Source organism: Lipomyces chichibuensis (genome assembly GCF_038497645.1).
Source record: "Lipomyces chichibuensis strain CBS 12929 unplaced genomic scaffold V1513scaffold_10, whole genome shotgun sequence".
In the NCBI taxonomy this organism is placed as follows: domain Eukaryota; kingdom Fungi; phylum Ascomycota; class Lipomycetes; order Lipomycetales; family Lipomycetaceae; genus Lipomyces; species Lipomyces chichibuensis.
Genome location: NW_027117462.1, coordinates 27,471 through 41,648, shown reverse-complemented (window position 1 = coordinate 41,648; position 14,178 = coordinate 27,471). Strand labels below are relative to the sequence as shown.

General features: G+C 46.3%; 5 protein-coding genes and 1 non-coding gene across 6 annotated transcripts; 2 read left to right on the top strand and 4 right to left on the bottom strand.

Annotated features, from left to right (window-relative positions):
- Positions 1 to 138: 138 nt before the first annotated feature.
- Positions 139 to 2,581, top strand: V1513DRAFT_442115 (WD40-repeat-containing domain protein). Its single transcript, XM_066897614.1, has 4 exons — positions 139 to 411; positions 485 to 1,123; positions 1,174 to 1,578; positions 1,633 to 2,581. Exons 1-4 carry the CDS (start codon positions 232 to 234, stop codon positions 2,392 to 2,394), a joined length of 1,986 nt encoding a protein of 661 aa, XP_066754254.1. The 5' UTR covers positions 139 to 231; the 3' UTR covers positions 2,395 to 2,581.
- Positions 2,520 to 4,165, bottom strand: V1513DRAFT_397977 (Brix domain-containing protein). Its single transcript, XM_066895426.1, has 3 exons — positions 4,005 to 4,165; positions 3,768 to 3,929; positions 2,520 to 3,712 (listed from the first exon to the last, which is right to left on the bottom strand). Exons 1-3 carry the CDS (start codon positions 4,017 to 4,019, stop codon positions 2,684 to 2,686), a joined length of 1,206 nt encoding a protein of 401 aa, XP_066754253.1. The 5' UTR covers positions 4,020 to 4,165; the 3' UTR covers positions 2,520 to 2,683.
- Positions 4,134 to 5,940, top strand: V1513DRAFT_442112 (P-loop containing nucleoside triphosphate hydrolase protein). Its single transcript, XM_066897613.1, has 4 exons — positions 4,134 to 4,440; positions 4,508 to 4,601; positions 4,655 to 4,726; positions 4,780 to 5,940. The coding sequence occupies exons 1-4, from the start codon at positions 4,336 to 4,338 to the stop codon at positions 5,868 to 5,870; spliced, it is 1,362 nt and encodes a 453-aa protein (XP_066754252.1). The 5' UTR covers positions 4,134 to 4,335; the 3' UTR covers positions 5,871 to 5,940.
- V1513DRAFT_397970 (uncharacterized protein) lies at positions 5,873 to 6,900 on the bottom strand. The gene is made up of 3 exons (XM_066895425.1): positions 6,824 to 6,900; positions 6,636 to 6,758; positions 5,873 to 6,578 (listed from the first exon to the last, which is right to left on the bottom strand). The coding sequence occupies exons 1-3, from the start codon at positions 6,852 to 6,854 to the stop codon at positions 6,022 to 6,024; spliced, it is 711 nt and encodes a 236-aa protein (XP_066754251.1). The 5' UTR covers positions 6,855 to 6,900; the 3' UTR covers positions 5,873 to 6,021.
- A 448-nt stretch (positions 6,901 to 7,348) lies between these two features.
- Positions 7,349 to 7,419, bottom strand: V1513DRAFT_t43. The gene has a single exon. It is a non-coding gene; the product is annotated as a tRNA-Gly (tRNA).
- Positions 7,420 to 8,918: 1,499 nt separating this feature from the next.
- V1513DRAFT_20383 (FAD-binding domain-containing protein) lies at positions 8,919 to 10,497 on the bottom strand. Its single transcript, XM_066894343.1, has 2 exons — positions 10,444 to 10,497; positions 8,919 to 10,380 (listed from the first exon to the last, which is right to left on the bottom strand). The coding sequence occupies exon 2, from the start codon at positions 10,028 to 10,030 to the stop codon at positions 8,936 to 8,938; it is 1,095 nt and encodes a 364-aa protein (XP_066754250.1). The 5' UTR covers positions 10,031 to 10,380; positions 10,444 to 10,497; the 3' UTR covers positions 8,919 to 8,935.
- Between the last annotated feature and the right edge of the window lie 3,681 nt (positions 10,498 to 14,178).

Sequence of the window (14,178 nt, the reverse complement as noted above, 5' to 3'; positions counted from 1 at the left end):
AAATACTTAAAGGTTTTCGAAATAGGCCGAATAATACCTTGGTCAGAGACTACAACCAATCCAATGGGTTAGGGTCAAAATTTACCAGCCTTCATCGCTCATTCTCCCAATTGAAACTTTCTTGATAAAGCGCTGAATAAATTTTTTTTTTTTTCAATTTACCGGAGTCTGAAGTTCAAGCTAAGTAACTCGACATACTGTGACTTCTGATATATTCCGACGATCAGAACAATGGATTTTCGACGGTGTAAAATTCTCGACTATACATCTCATTCTATAACAGCGCTCGCATTCAGTCATGTGTCCGTTACGCCAGACAAGTACGCGCCAAGGACGCTGCGATTAGCTGTCGGTCGCGCCAATGGCGACATTGAGATTTGGAATCCGCGATCCAGTTGGGTTCATGAACTGGTGAGTCCACGTTTGGTCTCTTTCGTTTTAAGATACGGAAATTATGGACGGGGTTGTTGCTGACGCTTTTCAGACATTGAAGGGCGGGCGAAATCGCTCAATTGAAGGGCTCGCGTGGACGCAATCTGGCACTGATCTGCGGCTATTCTCTATCGGTGGGTCAACCGTCTTGACGGAGTGGGACTTGCAATCTGGGTTACCACTCGATCACTGCGACTGCAATGCAGGAATCGTGTGGTCTATCTCACCGTCCCCTGACGGAACGAAGATCGCAGCGGGCTGCGACGACGGATCAGTCGTTATTGTCGATGTCGCTGGCGGCAGAGGCGTCATGATGCCTCTTCGCATTTTACAGAGACAGAAATCTAGAGTATTGAGTATTGCATGGCGCGGGAATACCCAGGTCATCGGCGGTTGCGCCGATGGGCGCATAAGAATTTGGACTGCCGTTGCCGCCGAGGTTGCCGGTGAACCTGACGGTATCGCTACCACCAGAGAAGGTGTGGTCGGGCGAATCATTGGTACCATGCGAGTTGATAAAGCCCAGGGCGAGGAAACTCTCGTGTGGTCCGTTGTGTCGCTTGCTAACGGCAAGACGATTGTGAGTGGTGATTCGACTGGCAGCGTCAAATTTTGGGATGCTGCACATTTCTCGCTTTTGCAAAGTTTTAAAGTACATGAAGCTGATGTGCTATGTCTCGCTAGCAATCAGGTCAGTTTGTAAGCCTTTGATATGTAGCATCTGAAACTAACTCCGCGCAGGCTGCGGATACAGTATTTTCTGCTGGCGTCGACCGCAAGATTGTCAGATATTCAATCGTCGACAACAAGCTCCGCCGGTGGGCAAATATGTCAAGCCGATTATTACACGCACAGGACATTCGTGCATTAGCAAGCTACGAGTCCAAAGCTTCCAACTATTTAATCTCCGGTGGAGTGGAACAGTCGATCGTTATCAACTCGGTTGACAACTTTATCGACGGCGTGTTTAGAAAAATTCCAGTCTCTCCTCAAAGGCACTATGTCCATAGTGTTGGTGGACGGCGATTGATTGCTCTGTACTCGGACAATCAGGTGAAGATATGGGCATTGGAACAGTTTCATAGTTTAGCGGAAGCGAATTCCGAGGACAAGAACAAGCGGCTAGTAGCGTCGTTGACTCTGAATGTCAGTACTTGTAATTATCTGGACAGAAGTTTATAGACTAACAATATTCTATAGAATGATGAGAATATCACCCACGTAGCACTCTCAGAGGATGCAAAGTACATTGCCGTGGCCACAAATGCGCAGACAAAGTTATTTCTCCTGTTGCCATCGAAGCAGGGCGCCGCATTCAAGGTCAAGAAAATTGCTTCCCCAGCACTTGCTGAGCAAGGGTGCAGTATACTGAACTTCGATCCAAGCAGCAAGCGCCTTGTTCTTGTCAGCCCGGAGAACGAGATTTTCATTTACTCTATCGGCCAGCAGGATAAACTACGTGAACTTTCATATCCAGGGAAGCGAAGCGATGGAAAGAGTGAGCTCAAACAGGCGCTGCCGTACTTAGACAATATCAATCATCTTGCGTTCTCGAACGACGGCAAGTACTTTGTCGTGTCGACAATCTCAGGTTCTGTTATCGCCTACGACTGGCCGAATCAATCTGTCTACTGGACCCTACCACGGATCTCGTCCACTCCGTCCGTTGTCAAATTTTGCCCCGACAACGACTCTTTGATCATCGTCACCACGCAAATGAAAGTACTCCAATTTTCCGTCTCAGAGCAAGCCCTCTCAGACTGGTCCCGCCGAAACTCAGGGTTCCTGCCACCGGAATTCAATAACCTTGTGGACAAATGCAGCGGCATATACATCGACGAGGACGCTCCTGAGCGCGCGTGGATGTGGGGTGCTAGTTGGCTAGCGAATTTTGATATGAGCGCCGACATCCCGGTCTTCCGGATACCTAAGCGGAAACGAAACGGATTATCCGTCGAGTAATTGACTTAAAATATGCTAAAATGGTTTCTAAAATTTTGTTTGGTAATTTTTTTTTTGGGAGTCGGGTTTCCATATTTGTTGCATTTGGTTATCCATATCTTGTCATGGCAGCACCGATTGGATTTTTGCATTTATTTGCCTGTGTATTATTATAGAGCCATCCTGTTTCAATATATGTGATCTACACTATATCACTTCCTCATGCAAAACCCAGGTTTACCATTTATCAGTATATACAATCATATCATATGAATCCCTGCTAAACCAATTTATAACTTACACACAATAACTACGTTTTCGTCTCTGATTTTGCACTATGTTTGTACGCATGATATAAAACATCGCCCTCGCACACGCCTTCCTGGATCTTGACCAAATTCAGCTTCATACGGGGTCCGAGCTCAATCAATTTGACAGCCTTTTTCTCAGGTCTGGAGGTGGCGCGATTTCTCGCGTCGTGGAGTACCGAGCCGTCAAACATGTCGTCGTCTTCGGGCTCTGATTCACTCGTCACGGCACTCATTTCACCGGCATCGTCGCTGAGAAGGAAGTCGGCTATGTCATTTGTTTTGCCAAGATTTGGGATTTTCTTGGATAGTCTCGTTTTCGATGCGAGGAGTTTTTGCAACTTTGCGCGTGCGGTCGCGGACGGAGCGTGTGGCAGGAACCGATCCTCGTCCACTTCTTCTTCGTCGTCTTCGTCTTCGTCGCCGTCATGGTCTTCATCCTCATCGTCGTCATCTTCCATATCTCGATCGTCAATCTCGTCGTCGTCGTTATCGTCGTCGGCAGGCCTGAGAAGATCTTCGTCCTGATCCTCTTCTTTCTTGACCTTCATCATTGGAGCGGCAGCCGTACCTCTTCTCGCCAATGTCTTTGTCGAAATCAAGTAATGACGCACATCCAATTCGCCTGTCTCCTGCTCAAAATTAACAAGCATGACCCTCTTAATTCTTTTCAATGCCGCAGTGCTAGCAGTAATAGCCGGGAACATATTCTGAAACATCGAAGTAAGTAGAGTCAAATGCGCCTTCGCAGTCGCCGTACTCGCGCTCGCCGGTGCCGCAAACCCATTCAGAACAAGTAACGGCGGCGTATGAAGTTCCGTGTCCAACATCCGCGGATGCTTTTGTACGCGTCGGAGATCCTTGCAGAGAGAGTATGATTGCACTCTGAAATGGATGGTTGGACCGCGCGGAGTGTGTGCTATTCGGAGTGAGGTCTCGTTGCTCTGAGTTTTGGAGAACATGAGGAGATGAGTGACGCCTAGCGGTCCTGTCATGGATAAATAGTCCCGCAGTTTGTTCGCCTTTCGTTCCTACGTGCCATTATTAGCTTCATCTTTCACAATGACATATATGCAATGGACATACTCGTAGATGGACAGCGGTGTGCGGTTGCATGATCATCCTAACATCATGTACCAGTTGCGATAAACTGACGCCGACGCTCGATCCGCCAATGCGAAGGACCATTGATTGCGGAATATGCGCGTCCACCGGGTTCGGTTGCGGAACATGTGTCCTTTTCTTATGCTATCCGGTTCTTGTCAGTATTCTACGTCTACCCACGACTAAGTTCGTAGAGGAGCCATAATACGAGACACGTACCCTTCGTTTCGCCATTTTTCAAATAAGCTCGCTCGGATAGAAAATGCCTGATCTTATTTCTCTATTTCTTTCTAAACACGTTCGTTAAATTGTCTTTCAATCAAGAAGTTGGAAAGATCAAAAATTATTCCAAGCCGAAAAAAAAAAGTTTTGGGCTCCGGTGCGCGTTGGGAGATTGGTCCCCTCGCTGATCCATAAGCCTTTTGGGAGGAAAAAAAAATTCCCAAATAGATCACTCACCACCTTGTCATATACGATAACGAAGTACTCCGTCTGAAGCAGTGATCGAATACTTGATTAGCTTGACGTTAGTAGATTAGGTACTGAAAAGATGGCGAAAAAGCAGAACGTCCAAGATGATAAGTTGGAAGAAGACGAGCTGCCGGGAGCAGAGCAGTTGGCGGAGCAAAAGGAAATTGAATCATTCGAGGACCTAGTAAGTATATTTATCAAGTCAATATTGGTACGGAAAGTAGAGGAAGATGCTGATGTCGGAGTTATAGGGTGTGATTGCACCGATTTGCGAGGCCTGCAAGAATCTAAAGTTTAAGAAACCAACACCGATTCAACGGCAATCTATTCCGTTGGCCATGGAAGGTACATTGCAGTGTGCGGAAGGCTCATGACCTCTGCTAATGGCATATACGTAGGTCGTGATGTTATTGGTCTTGCTCAGACGGGTAGCGGCAAAACTGCCGCCTTTGCGATCCCAATTTTACAAGGTAGAACAAACCCAATTGTGTAGATGAAGATGCCATGCTAACGCATTATCAAGCTCTCTGGGAGAAGCCGCAACCGTTGTTTGCATGTGTGCTCGCGCCAACGCGTGAGTTAGCGTATCAGATCTCTGAGCAGTTCGAAGCACTAGGCTCTGTAATTGGTCTCCGCTGCGCTGTTATCGTTGGTGGTATGGACATGATGTCTCAAGCCGTCGCACTCGGTAAGAAACCACATGTTATCGTCGCCACTCCTGGTCGTCTTATGGATCATCTCGAGCACACCAAAGGATTCAGTCTACGTGGGTTGAAGTACCTTGTCATGGATGAAGCAGATCGGCTACTTGACATGGATTTCGGTCCTATTATCGACAAACTGCTGCTACTGATCCCGCTTGAGCGACGGACGCTCTTGTTCTCCGCGACAATGACGTCAAAAGTTGAAAAGCTCCAACGTGCGTCGCTCTCAAATCCCGTCCGTGTAGCCGTGTCAACGAAGTACGAGACCGTCAAGACCTTATTACAATCCTACCTCTTTTTCCCATTCAAGCATAAAGATACATACCTTGTTTACCTGGTTAATGATATGGCCGGGCAGTCCATGATCATTTTTGCGCGGACCTGCAACGACACTGAGCGTATCGCGATCTTACTCCGAAATCTAGGCTTTCCTGCTGTTCCGCTTCATGGCCAAATGTCTCAGTCCTCCCGCCTAGGTGCGCTCAGCAAATTCAAGTCTGGCGCGCGGTCGATACTAGTCGCAACCGACGTCGCCGCACGAGGGCTTGATATCCCGACCGTGGATTGCGTACTAAATTATGACATTCCGACTGACTCGAAGGCGTACATCCACCGCGTCGGACGAACTGCGCGTGCTGGGCGCGCTGGTAAGAGTTTGTCACTTGTGACACAATATGATTTGGAACTGTACCTACGGATAGAAGGCGTTCTTGGCAAGAAGCTTGACGAGTACCCGATTGATAAAGAAGCTGTTATGTTACTTAGCGAACGAGTTGGCGAGGCGCAAAGAGAAGCTGTGAATGCGATGAAGCAGTTGCATGCTAAGAGGAGGGATCGCAAGACGGAGGGAATTAGTAGTGCAAGAGGCAAGAGGAAACGCACGGATGATATGGATAAAGAGGAGAGCTAAGATGGATGCACAACGCACAAAAAGATCTCTATTGAGGCAATTATAATAAATTAAACGGCAACAATCACCAATTTTTTAAATTCCCCAAGTAATTGCCAATAATAACTTCACGAACGTCAAGACGAAGTAACTAATCAAAATACTTCAAACTCTACTTTACCTGCCGCAATCTGCTGTCGACAATCTTCTCAACTAACCCGCCCAAAGTCGAATTGAGCTGTCCCTTCAATTGATTCTCAATCTGAAGAGTAACCTGCTTCTCTAGCAATTTACCCATCAAGTCAACCTCAATGTTCACTGTATCTCCGACCTGCTTCTTTGATGTAACAATTTTCTCCTGTGTGTATGAAATCAGCATGACGGAGAACGCCTTCCGTGTAGTCTCATCAACATCAATAACCGTCAAACTAGCGCCATCGACGGCAATAAACCCCTTCTCGACAATGAATCGTAAAACAGACGAATCCAGAGGCTGGAACCAAAAGGTCTTCGCGTTGCCATCCGGTGTGATGGACAGAATTGTCGCGGTGGTGTCAATGTGGCCCTGCACAAAGTGCCCACCGAAACGAACGTGGCCCGCGACTGCGCGCTCGAGGTTGACTTTGTGGCCAGGACGCAGGGCGCCCAGGTTCGTGCGTCGAAGAGTTTCGGGCGCGACACCGACTTTGAAGTCGGTGGAGTTGAAGTCTGTAATGGTAACGCATGTCCCTGCCATCTCGTCAGCATCCTCCGTTTCATAAATTGCTAAGGAATATGGACACATACCATTAACAGCGATACTGTCGCCCAAGTGCGCGTCTTCAAGAATCAGCGGGCAGTCAGTGATGACAATCGAACTGCCGTATCCACCAACGTCGGAAGTATCAGTCTCGATGAACTCCTTGACGGCTAAAACCCATAATTAATTAGACCATCGCGAATCTGCAAACCAATATCTCAAATGTAATGCCTACTGCCAATTGCTTCAACGATGCCTGTAAACATTGTGTAATATGCAAATAATTGTGTTACGAATCAGCTGTCCCAAAGCTCGCAAATATTTGAATGAGTCTTTCAATCGCATTAGTAAAGAAGGCCCTTGCCCTTATGCAGAGGCAGGTAAGCAAGCTCACGAGACTGTCAGATTCGCAAAATCATAGCCTTTAAGTTTGAAGCTGACCTAATTAGTCTCTATTCGTCTTATCAATCATATTAGCTGCATGCAGACATCAGAATCTCTCATTACAGACTTTTGACAGTTTTGGCATTCGCCATCATAAAGAATCAATACTATCGAATCGGTACAAACCACTTAGCATTACGTGAATCATTTAACCTCCCCTGAGTCCCCGGGCAAAACTCTAAAAATACATGTAGCACCTGTAAATACCAACACTCAACTTCGCCGCCACTATTTCAACTCTGTGACACAAAATTCTTCGGCAAAAAAAGAATATCATTTTTTTCGAAAAAAATTAACTAGCAATTTTGTTAAAAAATGCGTCCGCCCGGAGTCGAACCGGGGGCTCGTCGATGGCAACGACGAATTTTACCGCTAAACCACGAACGCAAATGAAATCCACTAGGCCACTTCCGTACCCTACGAATATAAACTCCCAATCTTGCCAGATCAATTTCTTTCAAGCTGCGGGTTTCGCTTAGATGAGATTATGACGGGGATTACAATCAAAAAATGTTTCGCATAGGTTAGAAAGGAAGTTTTTCATGACTCTATCGTCCTTCTCGGTCAGAAGTTCGTCACTATGACAGAATGTGAATGCCAGAGTGATTGATTATGTTTTAAGCCATCGAGACCAATGCAAAATTATTGTTAAACCATTCGCAATTAGCCACATGCTTTCCTCGCTAACACCTTGTTTCGTGCTGTAGTTTATTCGCCTAGTCGTTGTCAGCGGTGCCGTCAGAATAGGCCCATCAGCTTGACACTCAAAAGATTCGACGACAAGCAACACGAGGCTTGACAGACGGAAGAAGAAACAGTGGAAAGACACTTCGAGGCGTCAATGAGAGTATGTTGTTTGTTTGCGTCTTTTGTTCGAGATGGTGTAGTTTCGTTGGTGTAGTTTCGTTGGTGTCTTTTATGATATCCAAAATTAGCTGATGCAACAGGAGAGCTTACGGGATAGCATACTGTCATAACGTTCAGATTAGTTATGCTGAGAAGGCCATGACTGTTGTCTTATCTCAGATCAACCTTATCCCTATGATCATTCGAAGGCACTGCATGGGACCGACATAGATTAAATCGGCAAGTCGTTCCTTTGCCTTCTAACTTCCATCTGAGCCGACATATACCCGACCTATCGCCGAGACCAGCTTCGACCCGTGTCTAACCATCACAGAAATAGCATAACATTATATCAGCCAAACAGACGGTATCCAAACCCATTATAATTCAGGACATAACCAGCACAAGGTATAAATAAAACATCAAACCAAGACTGCATTCAAGAAATACAAATGGTATTAACTCCGCGCGCGTGTAACAGAAGATATCTCATCTACAAACTCAAGAAAAAAATTTGTTAAGAATAATTTATATACCTTCAGAATTAATTTTCCATTGGAATCGAACCCACCAAAGCAAACCATTAACACGCGCGCGATGATAAAAATACAATGCTAGCCCAATCTATCCTAATCGATATGAAAATTTGCGCAAAATTAATAAAGAAAATAAACACTGACATTCTTTTGCCATTTTTCCTTCATCCAATTGTATTTGAAGATTCTAAAACCTCTTCTCCATCCATAACGAAGCACACCATATCTATAAGCACCAAAAATATGAAACATTAAACTCAGCGCAAACACACTCCTAAATCGTCGAAAACCGCCTTACACAACCCCGAAATAGAAAAATAAAAAGAAAAAAATGACCGAAATTCCAAACCAAATGGAAATGAAGGACCGACAAAATGTACAAGAAAATGATGAACTCCGCGTTGTAATGCCTCCGCACCGTTCAAACCCCATGCATCAAAAGCAAGAAAACATTCAAACCATCCTTTATATCAAAAAACACAATTAAAAGAAATAAAATGAGCAATTCGATGAAACTGGAATTACCAGCCGAAGTTCTCCGAGTAGAAGACAACGTTGTTGCCTTCCCAGAGCATCTCAGAGCAAGCATTTCTCGAGTCACGAACAAGAGGAGCGGGGCCACAGACAGCAACAGCAACACGGGCTCCAGGGCCAGCAGCGATAATGCTATCCTTAACGTACTTCTTGATATCGGGACGGCCCTGCTCTGCAGTAACCCAGACCTTGAAGTCAACGTTGTAGTCCTCCTTAAGATCGACCCAGGCGGAGAAGTCTCGGGAAGGAACAACCCACAGGAAGTCAACCTCAGGGTTGGAAGCGGCGTAGTGACCAGTAGAAGAAGCCAACTCAATAGCCTCAGGATAAGCGTATGAGATACCAGCACCACCGGCTAAAAGGACAACACGGTCACAGCCCTCGAAGGTTGGTGGGGAACCATATGGACCGTGGAAGGTAACCTTGTGCTCAGGAGCCTCAGAGAGGAAGAGAGACTTGGAGAAGCCGTTTCGGGCACGGATGATAAGATCCAGAGTGTTAGGGTTAGGAGGCGAAGCAATGGTGAAAGGATGAGCCTGCTGCTTGGCGAGCGAAGAGATTGAGACGTAGACGTACTGGCCGGTCTTCCAGTGAATTTCACGGGTGGTGGAGTTCACGTTAAGGGAAAGCTTAACGGTGTTGCCAGAGAGAATAGTGGTGTGGGCAATGACGTGCTGAGCGTTACGGAATCGGTTGATTCTGTCCCACAGGAAGATAACAGCTGAAGTGATGACGTAGGGGCGGACACGCTCAAAGTGGAAGTAAAGAAGGGGAAGGATGGCAACGACACCGTAGACGTGAAGCAAGAGGAAAAGCTCATAGGTCTTCGCACGGAGGGGAGCAATCGACGAAATCAAGATCAAAAAGAAACCGATCACGGCAAGAAGAGCGACAAAGATAGTGGTGACGTGAACCATAACCTCAATGGGGCAAGCGAGGGAGTAAAAGAAGACGTGGAGAACAGCAGCAGTGCAGACAACACGACCGACATGACGGTGGAGAATGTTGTAACCTTCATGAGACCAGCCAGTCCACTGAACGAGAAGACCAGTCTTCGCGCCAAGCAGGAAGAGAATGGGCATGTTCACAACAGCTAGGAGACCGAGACGGTCACCGAAAATAGTGACATGACGAGTCGAGTCTGTACAGCAAATTAGACGGTTAACTAAATTGTAGATATAACCAAAACGTACTGTTCACGAAAAGGTACAAAGTGTTCAAGCCAAGGTAAGAGGCGATGACGAACATAGTGCCGTATGACTCGGAGTAACGACCCTTGGGCTGGTAGAGGAGAATAGATCGGAAGCGGCGATAGTAGATGGTGGCCTTCGTAGGTCCCTTGGCACTGTTGCCGAGAAGGGGCTGCTTCTCACCATGGGGCTTTCTAAAGTGAAGGCTGTAGAAATAACCCACAGTAAGAACAAGGAAGATGGCACCTAGAACAGCATTGTAAGTTGGCACGAAGACTCTGCTGAATCCAGTGCCATCCTTGATGAAATCACCGTCACGATTGGGCGAGAGAGGAGTCGGGATTTTGTCGATGAAGAAGCCCATTGCTGCGAGTTGTAGTTGTAAACTGGAATAATGGGGAAGGAGATCGACACGAATGACAGAACGTAAGTGTGTAAAAAAAAGAAGAAAGGGAAAAATCCAACAACGGGGCAGTAGCTGGCAAATAAAAAGGACGGGCAAGCGTGAGGGCGGTTGAGCAAAAGCGCAGATAAGACTCGCAGACTTTGTACCGCTGAAATCTCACTAGTCCACTTTCGGCTGTACGCACACGATCCAGATTGTTACGATTACTCTTCGAGACCCAGACCGGTCTGATGATTAATGACATGCAAATGTGCCAACACGTATTAATTGGAAGCCGCAAGTGCACAGGCACTCTACATATATGCAAATTCCGGCCCAGACTATAATCGCTGTCAAACCAACTTACAAACAACAGCCTCAGCCCCTTGCCGAAGACCGAACGAGTTCAATATTGCCACTACTCTCTTTATCAACACTAGCCTCTTTGGGAAAACTGCTCGCGAATTAAGGGGCGTACCTTCCGTTTTTGCTCAAGTGCGGTGGCTGGAGAAATTGCTCCTTAGGGCCTGCCTTCCAGTTACAATTGCTCGTATTCTTTATGGATCTCGGCTTAGAAATTTCTCGACTCGTTAAACGTGGGTCAGTTACGCCCCGTCGGGAATTCCACTTGTGCATAGTTTTTGCCAATCTGTCCGTATAAATGTACCACGATAAGAGTGGCAAAAAACAAGTTCGGCTTCGGACTGCTCCCGCAGCAGAATCTCGGTTCAAAGAAGATGGCTTAGCCTCCGTGCCTCGCGTCATTTCACAGCGAGGCCGAATCGGAGTATACTCCCTCAATGGTATCACGTAGTAATTGAAAGTTGCCAAGTATAGCGGCATGCTGCATACATTTCATAGCGATATCATTAAGTAGATCATCCTGTATCTTTGCTCAGTCATTCGCCACTTACTGCGATCTTGACGGTGTAGATGTATGCTGCGAATTGCATTGCAGCCCGTAGTAACTGCTTGTTGAGTGGAGTCTGCGGCACAATAGCTGCATCGCTAAACTATGAATGACCCGCGTCGCCCCAATCTCCAAGTTGCAAACTTGGACATGGCAGATTATTCATAAAAACATTAAGTGACGCGTATCGTAGAGCAAAATTACTATACTTTTTAAACAAGTTGGGCATGGCCAATATGCGGTATGGTGCTCATCGCTATTCTACCAATGCTCTTTATCGATAACGCGATAACTACAAAGCCAAAAGTGTATCGTCCAAGCCCGAACCCTGGACTATTGGAAACGAGAGTTTTATGGGGGCTACTGGTCTACTGGTTTGGGGTCCCCCTTTTTTCCCCTCGAGTAGTCTTGAGCAGCAGATTAATCATTCAATCTCCTGATAATCGATCGCTGCGTTGATGTCGGGTCATAAGTTTTCTAAACCCCGGTAGGAGTTAGCGAACGTAGCTTGAAGCGAGCGCCTCGCACGCCGCACTGTAGTTGCGTGCGGAACTTCCATCCAATGGGCTGATTGATCATCATAGGACAAAATTGGACGATCCAGCCATGTCCTGTTATTAATCCCTTTGTAACGGTTTGTATTTCAGACACCAACAGACCATCATCACATGCTTATTCACGTCATTCTATGTTATATATCACCTACTGGCAATACTTCCAGCGCTGAAATTGAATAATCTTTTTGTAACGGGCCACGTTCTAGAAGTCCGCATCTACAGCCTTACTCGACTTAGTACTGGACCCTGCTTATTGTCTGGATTATGGAGAAGATCCACTTGCCACCTCGACTTTTGGAGTTCACTTGACAACTAGTGGTCCCCGATTGGCGAACAAGATTAGCAAGCCGAACGATGTACATTTGAACGCGATGTTGTTGTCACATTTTTAGTATGTACTGTTCCCAGCAAGTTTATCTCGAATTGCGGCTATAGAATCTTCTGCTTTTCACCAGTTTTCGAATGACTGATCGCAGTGTGTGTATTCAATGATAGGCTATCGTCTACTGGGTTTTCTTATTGCCTTTCACAAAACTATGATTAGTCCCCCCAAATCTTGAGCATCGCATACCATAAAGCCCATGTGCTAGATTTGCAGTACTCTTCGTTTCAGAAAAGCCACCGTACGTTCTCCATGTGTTCGCTCGGTCTATTTGATGATGAGGGATCGATAAAGTATGCATTCCTCAACAAAGAGTAATAGCCACAATGACGTGACGTTCAATGTGGCGCGACTTTATTCTAGCCTAACTGTTCCGATTCAGCAGAAAACAAGTTCGCACATTAGCCAGCAGGCACCGATTCCGATGACGCTAACCAAAACTCGAATCTACTACTAGTCACAAATTATTGTGGAAGAAATAATGTATTGACGTGCGCGCATGACAACAAGGTAATCTTATCAATCGCATCTTTTTTACAGACATTTCGAAACCTTATTTATACATTTACCCTAATGACCTGACCGTGGGCCAGTCTCGATCGCGTGGCCTCGGCCATTTTTACCAAACTGAGTCTCCGGTCGCGTCATATTGTCGATGTTTGATAGTTTCCATTTCAAATAGACAACACACTGAATAGTTCCCCAACATCGCAACGCGAGTTTAACAGCTACCCAGTCTACATTCGGCAAATGCTTTGGAACCCCAGCATTCGCAATTGATCAGTGACTTTAACCACGCTTTGCGCGTTTTCCATGCAGCCCCCTCGCTAACTCTACTCGCCGGTTAGTTTGACGAATGAGTAAATGATTGTGGTTCACTCTGTCCTTCAGATATTTCACTAATGTAAAAGGTTGCGAGATTATTCTTTGAGCGTTGTTCAACCCATGCAGAACGGCATAGCCCACTGTTCTCGTTAATAACTCGGAACCTGGTCTACGTCAAATTAATTGCGCTCTTTCCGCCGACACTACGGGCTATTGATATCGGCTTTTTTCATGAATCTTGAGCCAGATTAAAATCACTTCAGTTGCAATAACTTCTCCCCGTGAACCCTATGTTCAAAAATCACTCCGCATTAAGTGCATGCTCTACATTTATACGTTATGCCCAAAAATTTTTCGCTAGGTAACTAGTACCAGCTACAAATCCACAGAGCAGCAAGTAGCTTTATCCCCCGATAATATATACAATGCAGAAATCATTTTACTCATCATCATCATCATACTCTAACTCATCAAATGAAAAGAAAAAACACAACCACATCCAACACAAAATCAAGCGCAAATAATCCCGTAACATATACCCCATGTCATGCCCCCAAACTGACATAGCAAAACTCTGCGAAAACAAATCAAAAAAAATGCCGTTTAATGCTCAGGATCGTGATCATGCGAATTGTCCCCAGTTAAGTGTTCGGTATCCGATGGCCCAGGCTGCTGCACCTGCTCGTCACCCGCATGTTCGGCGGAGGCAGCTTGGTCGATGGGAGATTCCGGCTGCTCTTCCTCGCCTGCTGGTGCATGTTCAGACTTAGCATCCTCTGCCTGTTGTGACTCCTCAGAAGCTGGCTCTTTCGCAGGCTCCGCCGTCTGTTGTGGTTCTTCACCGGGTTGTCCCTCCTCAGAAGTGGGCTCTTTCGCAGGCTCCTCCGTCTGTTGTGGTTCTTCACCGGGTTGTCCCTCCTCAGAAGTGGGCTCTTTCGCAGGCTCCTCAGTCTGTTGTGGTTCTTCACCGGGTTGTCCCTC

Excerpts from the sequence above, each read along its gene's own strand:
- V1513DRAFT_397970 (XM_066895425.1), bottom strand. The coding sequence starts at position 6,854 with ATGTTTACAGGCATCGTTGAAGCAATTGGCA. Across the intron at positions 6,759-6,823 it reads CATCGTTGAAGCAATTGGCA|CCGTCAAGGAGTTCATCGAG; the intron begins GTAGGCATTACA and ends TATGGGTTTTAG. Across the intron at positions 6,579-6,635 it reads CGACAGTATCGCTGTTAATG|GGACATGCGTTACCATTACA; the intron begins GTATGTGTCCAT and ends ACGAGATGGCAG.
- V1513DRAFT_442115 (XM_066897614.1), top strand. The coding sequence starts at position 232 with ATGGATTTTCGACGGTGTAAAATTCTCGACTATACATCTCATTCTATA. Across the intron at positions 1,124-1,173 it reads TATGTCTCGCTAGCAATCAG|GCTGCGGATACAGTATTTTC; the intron begins GTCAGTTTGTAA and ends AACTCCGCGCAG. Across the intron at positions 1,579-1,632 it reads TAGCGTCGTTGACTCTGAAT|AATGATGAGAATATCACCCA; the intron begins GTCAGTACTTGT and ends AATATTCTATAG.
- V1513DRAFT_442112 (XM_066897613.1), top strand. The coding sequence starts at position 4,336 with ATGGCGAAAAAGCAGAACGTCCAAGATGATAAGTTGGAAGAAGACGAG. Across the intron at positions 4,602-4,654 it reads TATTCCGTTGGCCATGGAAG|GTCGTGATGTTATTGGTCTT; the intron begins GTACATTGCAGT and ends GCATATACGTAG. Across the intron at positions 4,727-4,779 it reads TGCGATCCCAATTTTACAAG|CTCTCTGGGAGAAGCCGCAA; the intron begins GTAGAACAAACC and ends CGCATTATCAAG.
- V1513DRAFT_20383 (XM_066894343.1), bottom strand. The coding sequence starts at position 10,030 with ATGCCCATTCTCTTCCTGCTTGGCGCGAAGACTGGTCTTCTCGTTCAG.
- V1513DRAFT_397977 (XM_066895426.1), bottom strand. Across the intron at positions 3,713-3,767 it reads ACACCGCTGTCCATCTACGA|GAACGAAAGGCGAACAAACT; the intron begins GTATGTCCATTG and ends AATGGCACGTAG.